Genomic DNA, 19,349 nt, shown 5'->3' with positions numbered 1-19,349 from the left:
CATGCAAACTAACGGAACTATGTATAATCATACTTAAATATTCACTACAACGTTCGTTAGCTTTAAATAAGGTATACTTTGTGCGGAGCCTAAGACCTTTACTATCATGCTATTGGCACGAGGCTATCGGCTATCCACTCTAGCGAAAATGTAAAATTAACACGTGCGCTACCATTCTTTGCACGCAACAACAGTATAACGATAGAGCGTAACTTAATAAAGCAAACCTCTCTATGACTCCTGTGCACCTTGCTTGGTAGATATCTCATTGGCAAAGTCCAGTTCAATTTTTATTGCACAATCTCTAAAATCGGCCTATTCTGTACAGTGCACCGATCATGCAGAGATCGTCACAAGAAAGACTCTGAGCATATAGCAGTCTTGCCTGGTAGGCACGTAACTGTGATGGTGCAAAACATTTTGAAAGATATGATCACTAGTGTAATCCCAGTAGGTGACCCCGAATGATATTACACATAATGTGACAGACATTTTTTTTTTTCTGCCACGAAACCACAGACTCTTAGCGTCTGCGCATGGCAGAATGTTCAAACTGGATGCTGATGACTTGACCCCAGAGCTTTCATAACAGGCAGTGCGCAAATGCGTGTTTCTGTTCCCTAAAGAACGCAGCAGCAGAACTTCCCCTCGCTGTCACGTGCAGAAGAGTTGAGTGACACAGGCAGAAACGTCGTGTATGACATCACGCCTTTGCCGAAATTTTAATTGAAGGGAAGGTTTTGCCTGGCAGTGCACAAGTACAGTTAAAACTCAATCTAACGAAACCCAATCTTGTGAAATTCCCAATCTAACAAAGAAATTCCCTAGGGCTGTGCAAATAGTGAATTTCGGAACCGAATCGAACACGAATCGTATAGTGATGACACCGAATCGAATACGAATACTAATCGAATAGTCTTCGAATAGTAAGACAACCATTCTATAAACGGTCCTAGAACTACACAACATTTTTTGTAAAGAAATATTCACAAACTTTCACCAAAGTATTTTGTAACTGCAGAAGAGACCAAGGCGGTCTCGAAACGTCGGGTTTCCTCCAAGAATTTGTGGCTGGAGGTATTTCAACTTCTTAAGGCTGAAATATAGTAGTGACTGCAGATGCTTTGTCGCCTGCTTTTAAATAAAACTGAGACATAAAATCTAAACAATTTTGAACCGAACACCATGCATACGGCTAAGGCTGTAATGAAACGCATAAATCTGTCATCGCAACATGGTCCTCGCCACTGATGGTATGTAGACATCGGTTTTGAAAGCTGCATCTGTAAGAACAATTTACGTGAACACAACCCTTGCTTCTGTTGTTATTCCTGAAGCTGAATGGTGGTACACCTTCAGTTATTGCAAGATAAGACAGGAACTGATTAATGCGATGCAGCTGCAGCGTAGTGAAACCTGAGTCAGTGTGGAGCTTTCATAAGAAAACAGACAAAAATGCCTTCATCCGGTAATCAATATAGCGTCGGTAGTCTCGTAAAAGCTGGGGCTGCATGCATACTGGTAATTTAGTGATTAAAAAAAGAAAAATAGCCTTTAACTGTTCCAAAGTTTCATTGTTTTGGGGTTCTCTCGTCGGCAGCTGATTATTCAAAAACTATTCGAAAAATGTTCGGTATTTCGAGTATGTGCTATTCGATTCGAGTACCGAACCGAATAGAATGCTGTTCGATTCGTTATTCGAAATTTTCGAATATTCGCAAACCCCTAAAATTCCCATTCCACAGCAAATACCCATAGGGTTCAGTGTTGTCGTCAACCCTTAACAAAATAATTTGGCTACCAAACCCCAAAGCATTTCCTGAAATAACTGAGTGAAAAAGTGGTGATTTCCGTGCAATTTTGATCGAGACTGGTTTCTAACGCTATCGCGTTAATACATTTCGACGTGCTAGTTATGGAGTAGTGTTAGTTTGATGAGGCTGCACGCCGCGCCCCTGTACAGAACAACGGACTCTGCAGTCGGCAGTGCTTTCACTTACTGGATGGTGCTTGAAGTGACGGTGGTTGTTTTGGTTATTTCACAGTTTATGCGACAGATAGCACTGATCATCTCCTCGTATCTTGCTCGCCCGGCCCGATTGCACAATCACTGCATTCATTCTCCACGTTATCGCATATCGGTAGCCTGTCACGGCTTCGCTTGACCTGTCTACCTGGCCTGGATCACCCGGACATGGTATGTCTCCTACAGGCCCATTGGCAGGAATTTTTTTCGGGGGGGGGGGGGGGGGGGCACTTGCTGAAAACCTTTATTTGAGAAAAACACCTATTTTCATTATTTATTTTTGGTAAAAACACGTACTTGACCAAAATTTCAGGGGAGGGGGGCACCCCCCCCCCCTGCCTACAGCCTGGTCTCCTATGTCTGGGCTGCCCTCGCAGACATTTCAGATGTGCAGATGTGGGTTGCTGACGAAAACAGTGTCGCGGTAGCTTTTAGGTATCGCTATGTTACAATTCTAAATTTCGAAGGATCGAAAAATTGCTTTTTCAATTTTGGAAAATTCTTGATTTAACGAAATAATTCGACCGCGGTCATCACTTTGTTTAATTCAAGTTTCAACTGTATCACTTCTTGCCAGTGTCAGTGGTTGGCCTGTGTCAAAAAGACGGGGGGGAGGGGGGGGGGGGCAGGAACCCACACCGTAACACTTCGCGGTTCTTGCTATTGTGCCGGCGTCACTACTGCCGGAACCAGAGTCGACAGCAGCGTGCCACTCTACAAATGCTGTCACATACGTGATATTGCTGCTCAGGTCACATGACTCCCACATGTGACGGTGACTAGAAGTTTTGATGCTGTGCTCTCTAGGGCATAGAGTTTTGCGATATCATACCAGAGGGAAATCTGGCGCTAGTGTCTATGAGAGCTGCAACGCATCGCGCTTCAGCCAGCATTGGAATAATACGTAGTACACAGATATGCATAATCTTCGTTCTTTTGGCTCGGTGTGGCCTGCAGTTTCTTTGTCTCTAGATGAAATTCAGTAAAAGTTCAGCAGTTCCACTTCACCACCTTGAGCCTTTTAGGCTTGCCAATTCAAATTGGCTCATGAGGTTCACAACAAGCCGTTCTTTTATCCAAAACAAAAGCCAAAACAACGATAAACAAAGCCACAAGTGCGTTCAAAGCCGCAAGCACGAAGACTAGGCAAATCCACGTACTACCCAACATTCCCACGGCGGCTTAACAATCGCAGCGCCACAGTTCGCTCTAGCAAATCGTGGAAAACTGTACACTTTAGGGCACGGAAACACGGTGTGTACATCTACTCGACGAGTTCAAACATTACGATGAAGTCACTAGACGTCGGCAGAGAGGAAAACCTATCATGTTGTTGGCCGTTCACCTCTTCACACTTGCGGGCGACTGTCGGGCCTGATTTGCCGCGTTAGACTTGAAGATGACACTCGAAGACTCCGAGGTGAGCTGCACAAAGAGGACGGCTGCTGCCACTCGGCTGAGAACTTGCTCTCGGTCGAGGTCGTGCGCCCATTCGACGCTGCCCCAGCGACTCGTCTGCAGTTCACATAACAAAAGAAAACTTGAATCTTAAAGGATTTACCTTAAAGGGGTAGTGACATGATGCACATAATGTAAATTGAGGTCACTGACCAAGTAAAAAAAATGAGTTTCTGAGGTTTCGGAACCTGTGCAGGTTTCTTGTCCACATTGCAGCGGACGTAGTGCCGTTGTCCAGTTATGTACGCAGTATATCACGTAATGAACGACCACAAATGTGGGGACATATTTCCGTCTGTCCTATTAACTATATCTGGTGTCGTCTGTATCAGCAGAAATTTAAGTAGCAGTCTCGCTGTCATGTTATGTGCAACATGGTACCTGACCAGATGACCTTTTGTCAAACTCTTGACTAAGTACCGACAAGAATTTTCGCAATTTCCGTATTGCCTCTCTAAATAAAAATTGGTCTCAAGAATCCTAAAAGGAGTACTGTGATGCCTGAGAACGCACTGAATATATGTTTATACCACTATACCTTTAAAAAGGAACACTTATGGTTTCAATATCAAGAAGGCAGTTTCACAGTGACGTGTCAACACAGTCTGGTGTAGGTCTAACGTGGGGACAGCAACTTGTAACATACTAGCAGCAGCTCTGTATGCTGTCAGTTGCATATTGTGCATATAAACAACAAGTGAATTGTCCATCCAGCAACTCCAACAGCAATTTCAGCCACATACAGAATGCAGAGTTCGCAAACCCAGCAAGCTGTGTTGACTCGTCATGGTAATGTCCATTGCAGTGTGGCTGGCTTAACAGATGCTGGGTGACGAAAACTTTAACCGCCAGGCGTTAAAGATTACCACTGTAAAACTGAAGCATTTAGAAATTCATGTGTTCCCCGAACTGTCAGGGAATGGAATGAGCTTCCGGCCAAAGCGGTTTCCTGCAGCACCATTGAATCATTGTTGAAACTGCTCAAAGACACTGCATAAATGTGTAGGGTACACCAACCACCTTACCTTTTCTTTAGCCTACCTTTTTACGTGACTGCACGATGTGTTGTTCGAACGTGTCTGTCATCGCTAAGCGTTTCCGCACATCTAATTCCATTATGCTTGCGTCATAGAATGTACGTTGTGAAACCATTTGTAACGTAACTCATACTTTGGAATGATTTCACATTAAGAGCACTACATGCTGCATTTTTTTTTTTTTTTCAAATGACACATTGTTCACATTTTCTTTAATTGTGTGCTACTTCATTTTGCTTAAGCTTACACTTAGTATTAAATGTTGTGCTCCTCTTGTTTGTAACCACTTTCGCATACTCAAACCTCGATATAATGAACACGGATATAGCGAATTATCGGTTATAACGAAATAAATGATGAATAGTCTTGTCATAGACACAGTGTTAAAAATATACTTTTATAACGAATTTTTGGATATAACAAACTTATTTTCGTGTCAGATGCGACTTTGTTATAATGAGGTTTGAGTGTAATGAGACGCTACGCATATTTCTTTAATTGCATGCTGTTTCATTTTGTGTAAGGTTCGACATTGTACACAATGTATTTTTGTTTCTCTCATGTTTGTAACCGCTCCTGCTAAAGGCCTCTCATCAAAGGCTGGCAGTATTTTTGAAATAAATAATATCAAGCTAAAATATTTTGACACACGTTTCCTGGCTCCAGTGGGTGGAGAGTGTTAATATAGCACATGCCAAGGAAACGAAAAATGTCCTTTTTGTGATGCCTCAACATTGTGTGAGTGCTCGTTTTATCAGCAATTCTACCATGTTTTACACGTTATACATGAAATACAAATATCACATTGTGCGAGCAACATTACAAAAGAAATTGGTTATGCTTTAGTTTCACAGAATCCGTGCTCAAAACGTAGCCTTTATAAATGTTTATGGATGTGTGAATAATAATCTTGAATACCAATCTCAATACAAACAAAACACTTTTCTGGTCAAGACATAGACTTTCAATACAGTGCTCAATACAGTGCTCAAGTTCTGCAAGATGTTATTCTGAAAACTTGCTAGTTTCAACCAACAACAAAAAAATTTGAGGATGCTGAATTTCCAACTTTAAGGGAGGAATGCAATAGCGTTTCTAGTCCCATTCACATCACCTTCTCATTTGCTAGCCACGCTTGGCTTCTCAGTGGACACCTCAATAGTTCCATGAGGGAAGGAACGTCTTTTTATATTTGACGGAACATGGTGTGCACGAACACAGGCACAGGAAAAGAAGGAACAACACCGGTACTGGAACATCTGTGTGCGTGACATTGGCCGTTGTAAACTTGCCTAAGGTGCCCACTTCATTTACAGCAGCGAACTACCCACCACCCATCTGTAAAACAAATAAGTGCACCTGCCTAGCTGCACACTTTGTTGATGCCGTTGTTGATTATGATGATGATAATGAATCATGGCCCTTTGTCATTGGTGGGCAGCTTTAAACCACCCACTCGTGCAATTCAGGGGGCGTGATGCCTGGTGAGATTCTAGTCTTCTGCCACACAGTATTTACGTCTGTTAACCTGTCTCTGACAAGACATTAAGGAGAGCGTTCTTACACCAAGCAGGTATAATTCAGATGTGTGCGGCCGTTTCTGTAATAACTGAATGAATACGAGTGAAAAACAGCGCTAAAAAGACAGGACAAGAAAAGACACGAGACCTCGGCGCATCCAGCGCCGTGGTATTGTGTCCCTTCTTGTCTCGTCTTTTTAGTGCTGTTTTTCACTCGTAATCATGAACCAACCAACCCAAATGTGCACCCTACAATTGAATGAAAGCAAGCAATGTACATCCACAGACAAAAATGTTTAGGGACATGTGCTCCACGTTACGAGTGAATCGCTGCTTTGTTAATGCACGTCCCTTCTAGAAAGAGAGAGGGGACAAAGAAAAGGCAGGAAGGTTAACTAGACTGCACAGTTTGCTACCCTACACATGGGGAGGAGATCGAGGGAGTAAAAGAGAGAGATAGAGAAAGCATATGTGCGGACAACTGACAACTAGCTCACAGTGCATCCATCTACAGGCAATCACATAAGTCAGTTGCCTTCAAGAGATGCAGGATGGCTCGTGTGGCCTTCCGGGCCGATGAGTTATGAGGCGAGCGCCCTTATAATTTACTGGTATACAACTGGGTATATCACAAAAGCTACTACTACAGGCAGAAACATTTAATTAAAGGCTGCACTGTTGGGCTATGCAAGACTCCGGCTTTTTCCAAAATCTCGCGTCCCGGGAACTTGTGTTCCGGTTAGCACCTTCAGCTGTTCTTCGAAGGCATGCATTGCATTACCTATTTGAACTTCATTAGACACCAACACTGAGGGTGCAGTCAATAAACCTAGGTATTGCGTTGCAATTTGATGTACTATCATGGACAAAAGGGCTCAGGCAACCAGATCTCTGAAACATCTCAATTCTAGCCTGAAAACATACCAGCCAATTAAGTGTCTCAGCACGTAGCTGCACTTGTTGCAACCTAGACAGCTATTTATCAAATTAGAAGTGTCATGCCTTAACAGAGCAGAAACTCACATTTGCTGGGGGAACCATGTCCCAATAACTTTTGGCACTGGAGGCGCATACAAGGTGATCCATAACGTCGTTCTCACGCCAAACCAAACTACACAAGGACACAGAAAGATGATGCGTGCACAAGTGCAATTTATTTGGTGCAGAAAACAGTGTTATGAATCACCGACACAAAATAGCCCAGATCCATACCCTATTAAGTGCATACACAGCATCGCAACAAACCACCTGCAGAACAAACAAACAAACAAGTAAACAAGAAAGAAAAATTGACCTGAAATTCGCTCTCCAGCCTTCCCAGCATGACAGCTTGCTCCACACTCAAATGATGCGCCAAGGCCGCTTGGAATAGGACCAGAGACTTGAGGCTTTCTGAGCCGTACTGAATGCCTGAAAGATTGCGGACAAATAAAAAAAGAGCTCGGGTGAAAAATGTTCACACTTTCAATCAACAGATTATTGGCCACAGTGGCATGACTGCCTGCCTGTGATCTCCAACATTCGTAAAAATGGGGTTTACGTTCTGGAGACAGAGGCTTGAAAAGATGAAGAATCCTTGAACATGCAGTGTCGCTGGAGCCAACATTTCGATAAGTGGTCTTGTCTTCCCCAAGGCAGCAACTGCTTGCCTTAGCGCGCATATGCGTGTGCTTCGTACACTCTCCCCCAACCACAAGGGCAGAGGAGGAGAGAGCACTTATCAAAATTACTATTTCGGTCCACTGCCAGAATCTGCAGTCGCCAACCGCAAAATCGAGCAGCGAGCGAGTGATCAAAAAAAAAAGTTGCCTTTTGAACGAAAGCGACCACCTGCAATTGGTGATTCCACTATTTCAGCGCACTAGGACATTTGCAACCCCCTTGGTTAGGAGACCTGGACCAGTGTGAATGAACCCTTAATGCTATACCTAACACCAGGTAATTGTTTTGAAGAAACCTTGCTAGATTTCTTACCTGTAAGCCCCCATAATGAATATGACATCAGATGCTTGAACACGATGTCGCATACTTCTTGGGGCAGCTTCGACACAGTCAGGTCACTCTTTGCTTCCAGCCTCACGCCGAACCTGAAGGGACAAACAGCAGGAACGGTTGCTGGAGACGCATCAAAGATGTCGATAAGAGATGTTGATGTTGCGGTGTTGGAGCTACCATTAGTGGGAAGTTAGGGAAGAAGACAAGGACGACATGCTGCTGCTCTGGAGGACAACCACCATATTGGCTACTGGACTATAGTCGGATACAACTTAAGAAGTCAGGAGAGGCCCCACCCAGACGACCGAAGCACGGCAGCCAATTGCCTCCGCGACTAAAGAAATAGTCCCGCTAATGCACGCGCCGATGTTCTCCGAAGGCGGAGCCACCGGCCGTCCCGCTCATGACGTCAGTCCCGAGTGCGCGCCAATTGGTGCAGGCTTGTGTTCATCCGCCTCCGAGGAGGAAATGCTGCTGACTTCTAAAGTTGTATCCGACTACAGTAGACTCTCAGTAAACGGAACCTGAAGGGACCAGGAAAATGTATTCCGTTTAACAGGAGTTCCGTTTACTGAGAGATGAACAGGGGTGCAGAATCCAAGTATGAAACCAATCGTGTTAGATGCAGTTGTTCCGTTTAAGCAGCAGTTCCGTTTAAGAGATTTCCGTTTGCTGAGAGTCTACTGTATATTATTCTATATACATGACATGTAAATTCATCTGCAACAATACTATAACACAGAAAGGTTCATGGCCAGAATTTCAAGGGACACCAATGGTAAATATTAACATGAACTTCATTAGCAAATTATCTTCAAACTATATCGAAATGCCATCGGTTTGACCACAAAATGCACAAGAATGTAAGACCAGCAGTGACACCACCCTGAATTCAGTGTGCCAGCACACTGCGATGTGACACACTGTCACCGTTTGTTACCAAGGCTTAGTTGTCTGCTGATCAGTAAGGAAAGGCAATATCAAATTCTGAAGGAACCCAGTTGCGCCAAAAGGCAAGCCTTTGGTTCAAAATAAACTACATCGAAAGATAAGTCACAGGAATGAACTTTACAAAATAATCAAAACAAAAACCAAGATGACACATATAAAGAACAACACATTCATAATACAACTGCCAATTGGTCACTAGCATTAAGGGCAAGAATATAACAACACTATTCAAGCATTCTGGCAGGTCACTCGGAAATCTTTAGATGATTTTGATTAAATCACTTCAAACATAATTTAAAGGTTCTGGCAGCTTTTATTGACACTGGCAACTGATTCCAAAGCTTTCCACCATGAAACTGAACAAGCCTTCACTGTACACATTGAGACGTATCAGCAAATCATGCAGTGTGCTTGGATGGGATGGTTGGTGTATAGTAGATGAATAAAACGGCGCCGTGTCTGTTTTCGTCTCATCCCATCTTAAGCGCCGTTTTATTCTTCATCAGCAAATTGTAATTACCGTTCGATGCTTGTCTCATGTTAGAGTGTTACTACAAAAATGCTGGGAGGTGTATTGTTGTTACGTATAGTATCTACTAAAAGCAACGCCTCGTATTTGCACAGAACAGTGAAGAGTAGTATTAGTGTGGAAAATGGCATAAGCATGGAGTCGAGCATCCTAGCAAACTTTGATGCAGCATTACCACCAGCCTTCCGTTCTCACATCTTACCTACCATATATTGCCGATTATAAGTCGACCCCCCAAATTGCAACCCCTTCTAGGGGAAAAAAAGTTGACTCCGAACACAGCCTCGTGCTGCGGCCATAGCTCACCAATAAGTTTTTCAGAAGAGGGAGTGATGCAAAGAAACATTTATTTGCCCGTGAAACATTGCTTATGATTCGTCGTCGCTTGAGAGAAGGACGCAGTCATAGTCATTGCCATCGTGTGAGCCACTGCTGCTGCTCGTCGTCAGAACGGGTGCCGGTGGTACTGAGATGCCGCATGTGGAAAACGCCACGTGGACCACGTCGGTTGGCAGTCCATACCAGCATCATGGAACTCGGTTTGCGGGATGCACATATCCTTCGCGACAGTACGTGCTTTTGCTTCAATATCATCGTAGAAAACACTCAGGCTCTTGCTTCTCTGGTCGTGAACCCAATCTCGAACCGCCTCCTCAACGGCAGAGTATCGTCCAGACTTCGGTCCGCGAAAGGAACGATTTGTAGCAGCGCACGCAAAGATCTTAGTCCTTTGTTTTCTCCATTCCTTCACGCGCTTTTCCGACACATCAAACTTGCGCCCTGCTTCAACGTTGCTTTCAAACTGCATAGAGGATCGCTTCCCTCTTGAAAGCAGTGCTGTACTGTTGCTGGCGTAGCGGTGGCATCTTGGCATCCGTTTGGCAGCGTCGCAAATCGCGCACACCACTGCTCGCAAGCGAAGCGAAGTGCATAAATGGCGAATAGGCGTGAGTGCAAGAAGACGCGAAGACGCTTGTGGGCGCATGTGACTGGTCATGTGGTTTAGTTCCCCGCGAAGTGTTGCGAGCCCACATGGCGCTGCCAGCTTTTCTGTGGAACGCCGATGGTTTGTCAACGAATCATTTCTATTGTATGAAAAAAAAACTGCAGGGTGCATCGCAAGATAAATTCCTCTTTATTCATAAAACATCGTTTGCCCTCTATCAAACGTTTGAAATGCTGCTTTCGAGACCATGTTTCCCAAGCAGTTCGCATTAATGCCGCGCGGCGGTGATTTTTAAACGTGCTCCGTAGTTTCGCCTCACGTGGTTTCGCTATAGTTTCGCGATCGTCATGGCAGGTCGCAAAAATGTCCAGCTCCGGAAGCGGCGCGCGTGCGTTGGGAGATAGCTGTTGCCACGACTCCGCTGCCTCTGCAGCTGATGTTATCAATGCGTCGAATAGCAGGAAATCCGAGGACGGCGACCTTTCGTCGGACCCCACAGATAAGTCAACTTTACGATTCCACTAGGTCAACTCCGATTATAGGTCGACCCCCGAACTTTGGAAGGTCATTTTAGGAAAAAACGTCGACTTATAATCGGCAATATACGGTACTTTACCAACATCCTCTGACAATACAACAGTAGTAACGTATTTCAGTGATACACCATCAACAAATATTTTCTGCTAATGCTATTTCAATAAGGTGATGGCAATACAGCACAACCACCCACCTTTCTTCGTACCACCACAACAAGGGATCCCACTTCTCCTTTTGAAGGATGACGAGGTCGTCAGGTTCACCCATTCGATAGCTGCAAGCGTCATAATGAACCATCAGACGAGAGAGACACATATGCGATCGCTAAGCTGGCATTTTTTAGTACACCAACATCAAGCGGAGGATGCAAGCACCGAAAAATACACAAATGTGGCAGGGAATCGAAGCAGCAAGCTTTGCGAGTTAGTAATTGAACATCTTGTAAAAATTGGCAGCGCTCATGCTGTCTCTATCTCTCGTGTCCCCCGTCTCTGTCACGCTGTCCATTTCTCAAGTAGTACAGGAAGTGGAAATTCATCTGGATTCACTAATCTGGCCAACACTCGCATGGTGGTGAAAGGTTCATGGAAGGAATAAATTGTCATACACTTGTTTATAGCAGGAAGCTACAGACGAATGGATGACAATTATTCCCTTTCATCTACGAATTCGAACAGCACGAAATACGCAGACACAAGGAAACACACACATGCCAGACCACGTACGGGTGTCTCATGCCACTTAACTTTGCAGATTTCACACCAACTTGCCCAAACCAAAGTGCCCATATTCCTTTTTATATCCATGAATGCAGTAAAACCTCGTTATAACAAAGTCACATCTCACACAAGGTATACATTCGTTATACACAAAAAATCGCTACAAATGTATGTTTGCAACACTGCATTAATCACAGGAGTAGTTTTCGTTTGCATCCTTATAACCGATAACTCTTTATATCTGAATTTGCTATATCGAGGATTCATTGCATGTGTAAGTGTGTGCCTTCGCGCGGATTTACTCCGGCGGTGTTTTGGCCATGTCAAAGTAACGGTGCTTTTGTGTTCCTGAGATGCTCCTGTCACGGGCCTGATAGCAGAAATACTCGGCAAATTGGAGAATAATTTTAAATAAGCAATAAAGTGCAACACCGAAACCGAAACCTAACTGAGCATACTGTCTTCGCATGACGTATAAGCCGAGAAAGACCAGAAATCGTGCAAGGCATGCCAGTCCCGCCAGCGCATAGTATGAAAGCTGCGAAGAGCAGACGCTCAGGGGAAAGGCGACTCCGTCGGAATTGTGTCTTGTGTGTGACTGACCGTGCCAAATGCACAAGCTCCTCGGAGCAGTCGGAATATTACAACTGCGATTCTGATGCATTTGGAGGCCAACTAAACTCGCCGTTCCATTCCTCTTTGATGAAGTGGAGCGCACCTGTTTAGTTCTTTGCTAGCCTGGTTGTGCATTCCACCGCCAGATGGCGCCACCTATCCAGGCAGCTCAAGTTTGTGGGGCCGCGATCGGGTAAAATGCTATCGCTTAGAAGTTTGCAGACTAACTATAGCTTCTTAATATTGCTGTGAGAAGAGTGCATAAGTTTGGCAATACCAGCACTGAACATCGCGTTGGTAGAGCAGAAGAAATTTAATACACTCAAACCTCGTTATAACGAACATGGATATAACGAATTATCGGTTATAACGAAGTAAATGAAGAATAGCCTTGTCATAGCTACAGTGTTAAAAATAAACGTCTATAACGAATTTTCGGATATAACGAAGTTATTTTCGTGGCAGATGAGACTTTGTTATAATGAGGTTTGAGTGTATAAGCCAAGTACGAGCCACCTTTTGCACCAATGTTACTAGATTAGGCTACGTTGTTTCGCACGACGCTCCGCTCACGGTATACCGATAGGCCCGATCACGGTGCACCCTGTATACGTTACGGAAAGTGTTTCCATACAGTAATGTTCACGCATGTGCATTCTTTATCCCGTACGGCATTACCGCACTTTCCGCGCGGGAAACTGGCATTGCTAGCTGAAACACTCTGATATAAAGACACAGGGTAATTATTAGGTGCGAGTGTTTCGCGACTGCCAACGGGGAATCGTGTGCAGCCCACAACGCAACACCACTTGCCACCCATCGCACGCACTACCACAAGGAACTGAAATTCGCACGCACAGCCAACGAAGCGCTGGCCAAACACACACGACTGTTGCCTTGCGGATAGCAGACGCTTCAGTGGACCCTCGGTTCTGTCACTTTCGCTTTGCCAAAAATGACGTCACGCACACAATGTTGCCAATAATTCTGGGAAGCAAGGTGGGGAGAGTCAGGGCAATCAATAAAATTCATTTGTAATGAATCTGCATATTGTAATTTGGCATAAATAACGGGAACGTGAAAAGGAAAGTACCCAGCGAATTTTATTGAGATCCATTGACCTGGAAAAATCGCCGCAGTTGGCCTTTAAAGGAAACGCTGCACTCTGTGTCACAACTTCATGGTCGAGACACAGAGCGTAGAAATGTCAGGTGCAGTCTTTCGTGTGCAACTTTGGTGGCTAATTAAAATATCTTTCAAGTGTTTTTCAAATTTTAAATGCATCATCCAGTTATGCAAAAAAACCTTTTGGTACAGTATCTACAAATCCGACGATATGTGTGCACGGCAATTTAGAGGAACACACACAAGTAAACACAATAAGATCAGTTGAGAAGACTTCAGAACACATTAACAGAACACATGTAACCACACTGATGGAACGGTTCACTGAACTTTTTTTGCGATGCCAACACAGTTATGTTTTGTAGCTTGCTAATAAGTTATTGATGATCTAGACAGTGGGTCATTATCACTTCAGTTACAGTTCAGCGCCCATAATAAATGACAAAATTTTCCCTCTTAAAGATCACCATTAACTAAACAAGTGTAGCATTCGTCAAGACTACTCTGTCTCTGAAAGCAGCGTGCTGGTACTAGAAATAAATACAGCAAGATTTTGCATTCGCAGAGCATTTTGCAGATTTTGCATTGCAACAGCAGAGCATTTGATCTCAACAAATGCTCTGCTGCTGGTATTATGTTTGGCAAAAATACAGCAATGTCTTGACGGACACATGCTCTGATGACTGAACTTTTATTCGACGCATGTCACAGCGTCTTCACACTTACTGTTACAACAGAGGGGGGCACAGCCACCATACAGCTCAAAATATTGCATTGCAGCATGGAAATAGAAGCAATACAGCAGACTCTCCGTACATAGAACCCGAAGGAACGAGGAAAATATGTTCCGTTTAACAGGAGTTCCATTTTCTGAGAGATGAACTGGTGTACAGAATTCATGTATGAAACCAACCATATTAGAGGCAGTTGTCCATTTAAGTAGCAATTCTGTGTAAGAGATTTCCACTTGCTGGGAGTCCACTGTGTTGTGGAAACCCAATGAATATTCACTAAACTACTGTGACGATACTGTGACGAATAAAATATACTAGGTGAAATGGTTAACAGTCCCCACAACTGCCATGCAGGCCTAAAGTGCAATTTTGCGATGCAAAGCAAACAAAAACTGAACGGCACAGGACACAGCTGTTGCATCGGCAGCCGTTTGTGTCCAAAAATTGGAGAGGTTCCAGAGCAGATGTTACAGATTGCAATCACTAACAAACGATAGCAAGCAATAAAATTTCAGACATATGCACTGCACATAGGTGGAAGCTGGCATATCAAACGAGCATGAAGAGGGCAACCGAGAAAGAATTGGGTGAAGCAGCGTTGTACGGTAAAACTAACCAAAGCGTGTCCGATTCCAGGAACTCCAATATGTCAGATGCCATATCTTCCTTTGTCTTTTTGGAAGGGTTGTCCAGAACGGTGTTGCAAAGGCCAGTCTGAGAAACAAAAGGAAAAGGTCAGAAAATCCAGCATCGTGTTCAAAGCCCAAGGAACATCTGAAATTGTGACAGAGTAGGTCGTCTACGTTTATGTCTCGTTCTTTTTGCAAAGTAGAGCGTGCATGAAGAGTGCACAGACAGAAAGAGAAACGGGGCATTAAATACAGTTAGAGTTTGGCAGCAGAAAGTTGTATCCGGCGCGTAAAATTTGGCAGTACAATTTTTTTTTTTTTTTACGATGCACCTTTTTTTAACGGTTGCCTGTGACCTTGAACGTGAACTTTATTTCCAATGCAAAAAATTGGGGATTCCACAAGTCTAAAAAGCTGCCGAAAACAGCTGGAGGGGACCCGGGGGCCGTACAGGCAGCCACAGGAAAAACAGCAATAGCACATAGTACATCACTTGATATTTTAAAGTATGGAAATATTATACAGAGCAAGATAAAAAGAGGTATGTCAAAATGCAATACAAATTGGAAACATCTTTTCACGTATATACAAGAATTATAACAATATCAAATAAAATTGCGTAGCAGCATCAATGCGCTTCATGTTATAACAGTTCTTCATTCGTTCGACAGAAAAAGTCTTACCAGTGGTTTGAATTTATAAAGTGGAATACTGAAGTCTGAAATACAGTAATAGAGTAATTCTGGTCGCTGAGTTCAATTACTCCAAGCAGTGGATATTAATTTCATGACAGATGACAGATCCGATCATGACAGATCCGAATAGATGAAGTGGTTGGTTAACAAAAACTCCCTAAATACATTTGAGTTAATTACTTTGTGGTACATATTACAATTTGTGGCTTTTAGGCAGTGAGTTCACATAGTCAAAAGTATGCATAGAGGATCTGTAGACGATGAAAATCCGAACAAAATTTCAAGGTGACACCAGATTCGAGATGTTTATCTCCAAGGTGTGCAGCGAAATATGAAAATGTTCCAGTTTCTTTTGTGTTTCAATGCACAAAACAGTGCTTTGCTAGAAGAGTAACTGGAAAAACAGTGAATTTTTGCTGCATGCTTGAAGGTGCATATATCTCAAAAATTTTGCCATTCTTGCATTTTAATTAAGGTGGATATGCCTTGCAAACTCAGCAGACAAAACATAAAGTACAATATGTAACTAAAAAGTAATTCACTAAAACTTAAGAAGTGGACTACAGTAAATTAGTTGATTATGCATTTCAATTTCCCATGCAAGTAATGCCTGCTGTTTCAGGTTATCATGCTGACTAAAATAATGCTGTCTGTCACAAGCGATGCTTAAAAATTCTCTATTGCCCAGGAAACATTGTATGGATTACTTGTATTGCTTACTTGCTGATATAGGAGAGAAAAATCCTACAATCACTCCATTTTACTGATAATCCATTATATCTGACATCGTTCCACTTGAGATAGGACTTCACCACCACAAGAAACACACAGGCTGCAACAGGCACTGCAGTGGACAGGCCCAAGACTCAAAATTAATTTCGAGCGCTTTGGGGCAATGCACACACAAAACGCAAGACTAGAGCATTTTTTTATCTTGCTCACATTGTAACCAAATAATCGTGACAGGATATCAAGCCCAAGGTCTTGCACTCAATAGCAGAATCCCAGAGTCACTTAGAACCTTAAGCTTTGTAGCTAAAGATAACATAACCTCCCTTGCAAAAACTAAATGCACACTTCGTTTGTCCCCAATTTCTTTTACAGTATCGCTCTCAACTCCTGTAAGCAGGGATTCCCACTAGAGCCACCGTCTCCTACCTCAAACACCAGCAAGAGAGTCCAACAAGTTTTTTTGGGAAGCTCTTATCCCTTTTGAGCGACGACATGTACAGTTCTACACATCCACTACAGAGATGCATCATGCACCGCATGCAACTTCAACAACATGTTATTTATACACGTTTCCTCAACAGACAACTAGCGCTCATTTAACTTCATTCTGCTGTGTGTTGCTGCGGAGGATTGCTTTGCTGACGACACAACCATGTTCGACAAGTCGTTCGACAGGCTGCATTCCAAGAGCCATGCCAAAACTACAATTTTTATTGCTTGGGATGAATATAGGTAATAACAAATTGCCCATTTATTTTGGGTGTGAGATTTGATTTTTAGGCCTCATAATAATAATAATAATAATAATAATAATAATAATAATAATAATAATAATAATAATAATAATATCAGGGGTTTTATGTACCAAAACCATGGTATGATTACGAGGCACGCTGTAATGGCGGGCTCTAAAAATTTCGACCATCTGGTCCACAAGGCGAGTTGGTTTGTCGTACTTGAACTGACACAGCGCATGACAGGAAAAATGAAATGGCCAAGCCAGCCAAAACAAAAGACAGAGCACTTCTGTCCTTTTGTGTTGGCCGACTTAGCCATTTCTTCTTTCCTATGATGCGCTGTAGCAGTTCAAGTACGACCATCTGGTGCTTTTTAACATACACCAACATTGCACAGTACGCAGGCCTCTAGCATTTCACCTCCATCATGATGTGACTGCCGCGGCTGTGATCAAAGCCACGACCTTCGTGTCAGCAGCCGAGCACCGTAACCACTGTACCATCACTGCGGACATGACTTCAAGTAAATAGACATTTAATGATGCTCTAATTGTGGTTGACGACTGGAAAAATAGAAGTCAACATATTACCATTTTCCTTTTCTTGCGACAGAATATTTAGAGCCTTGGAATAAGGTTGCGTAAATTGGGCACGTTTACAGCCAGTCTATCATAATTAGCGCCTGGGGGGGGCCATACGCGGTGAATCTTTTGCACAAGTGCGTCATTTGTAGCGCATTATGCTACGCTTCATCTTTTTCTGCAATGCTTCCAAGTTTTACGATGATAATTGCAAGTATACATTTTGCGTTGAGTCGATGCTGGCCAATATGGCTTCCCAATGGAGACCACAGCGTCTAACAACTTGTCCCAGCAGAGCAATTCATCTCAGCAAATGTCTTCACCACAGAAAAGACAGATTACACAGGATCTTGGTTTGAGCTAGCTGGTGAAGATTCTTATTTCAAGAGAACTTTACGGCGAAAATTAGAACATGGGCACAACGGAACACAATGAAGAGGATTGGCACCCGTCCCTTTCATTGTGTTCTTTGAGCCCGTGTTTTATTTTGCACCGTAATGTTTTCTTAAAATATGCACAATAGATATACGTGTAAAGTTTGTTGTGATATTGTGCTTGTTTGTCCTTGTCCTTTTGACTTATGTGACATGCCAGCACATTGAATCTAACTATCTGTCTCAATTGTAACATACAAAAAGTGAGCAGCTCTTGGTGATCGACTAACCAAGTGCATTTCGTTGGGGTTGATTTCTTTCTGCTGGCAGTCCCATTCTGTAGCGACTGCAACGGCTAAGGCTTCGTTCGGGACGAGCAGCAGTTTTCCAAGGGGTGTCTTGATCTTTCTTTGATCGAGGCAGACCTCAAATTGATCTGGAAATTAAGACAATTCCAAAGCGACCCAAGTGAATATATGTAACTGGGAATCCAGCTGGTTCCAAGTAGAATTAACTGGCGTCAGCTGGTTCTAGCAGGAAGCCAACTGCCCAGTTACAAATCAACTTGTTCCAGTAGGGAAACCAACTGGCCCCAGCCACAGATCAACCGGTTCCAGTAGGAACTCCAACTGGTCCCAGTTGCAGGCCAACTGGGAAGCAGCTGGTTCCAGTTACAACCGAACTGGGTACCGACAACCACGACCAGTTGAACTGAAAACAGCTGACTTGAGTGGTAGCGCACTCTAAAGATTTGTTGCCCACTATGACAAACTCACCACCAGACCGGACTATGCTGACTTCCTTGTAAAACCGTCTCTTCTTGGCTGCATTAAAAAAAAAAAAGTGATACACTGTGCTTTATCCCATCGGTTTCTGGCGTAATGCAGTGCAACACTTCTCTAGATTAAGGTGAAAACTTGTAAAGTTAACTAGTAATACTCTTGTTTTTAATTCTTACAGCACCATGGCAGCTTAAGCTGCCCAAGTTGAAACCAAAGGACGACACTTTGTTAACGTTTGCACAATCCGCGATCCAAGTTCATCGTTGCAGTGCGTCGCATTACAACATGAATTAACGATTTACCTGGGTAGAACCTTTTGGAATGTTGGCCAGAGGTCCCAACGGCTCGAGCGACCAATAGGGCACGAGCTATTTTACACGTATGTCCAAACATTCTTAATGTTCCTCCGCAAAGTCAGAAATTACAACGAAACCACGCTGAATTGAAAACCGGCAAAAGCAGCCGCCGTTCAACCACGCGACCCCACAGAAACAAAAATTGCCCTCAGGCGGAGAGCACGGACAACTTTCTCAGTTAACACACGTGGAGCGAAAAGCCCGTGACATGAGACTTTTATTCCATAAATTAGTCAGCGTACAAAAAATGTTCCAGAACTTTTCGGGACGT

The 19,349-nt window shown here is 43.4% G+C and overlaps 1 protein-coding gene across 1 annotated transcript; it reads right to left on the bottom strand.

Moving 5' to 3' along the window:
• Positions 1 to 2,269: 2,269 nt before the first annotated feature.
• Positions 2,270 to 19,239, bottom strand: LOC119399953 (ATP synthase mitochondrial F1 complex assembly factor 2). The gene is made up of 8 exons (XM_037666859.2): positions 19,025 to 19,239; positions 18,717 to 18,764; positions 18,231 to 18,376; positions 14,809 to 14,906; positions 11,193 to 11,273; positions 8,016 to 8,128; positions 7,336 to 7,451; positions 2,270 to 3,541 (listed from the first exon to the last, which is right to left on the bottom strand). Exons 1-8 carry the CDS (start codon positions 19,113 to 19,115, stop codon positions 3,368 to 3,370), a joined length of 867 nt encoding a protein of 288 aa, XP_037522787.1. The 5' UTR covers positions 19,116 to 19,239; the 3' UTR covers positions 2,270 to 3,367.
• Positions 19,240 to 19,349: the final 110 nt, after the last annotated feature.

The sequence above is a fragment of the Rhipicephalus sanguineus genome, chromosome 7 (genome assembly GCF_013339695.2).
Source record: "Rhipicephalus sanguineus isolate Rsan-2018 chromosome 7, BIME_Rsan_1.4, whole genome shotgun sequence".
Taxonomy (NCBI): Eukaryota; Metazoa; Arthropoda; class Arachnida; order Ixodida; family Ixodidae; genus Rhipicephalus; species Rhipicephalus sanguineus.
This window is presented reverse-complemented; position numbering and strand designations above follow the sequence as displayed.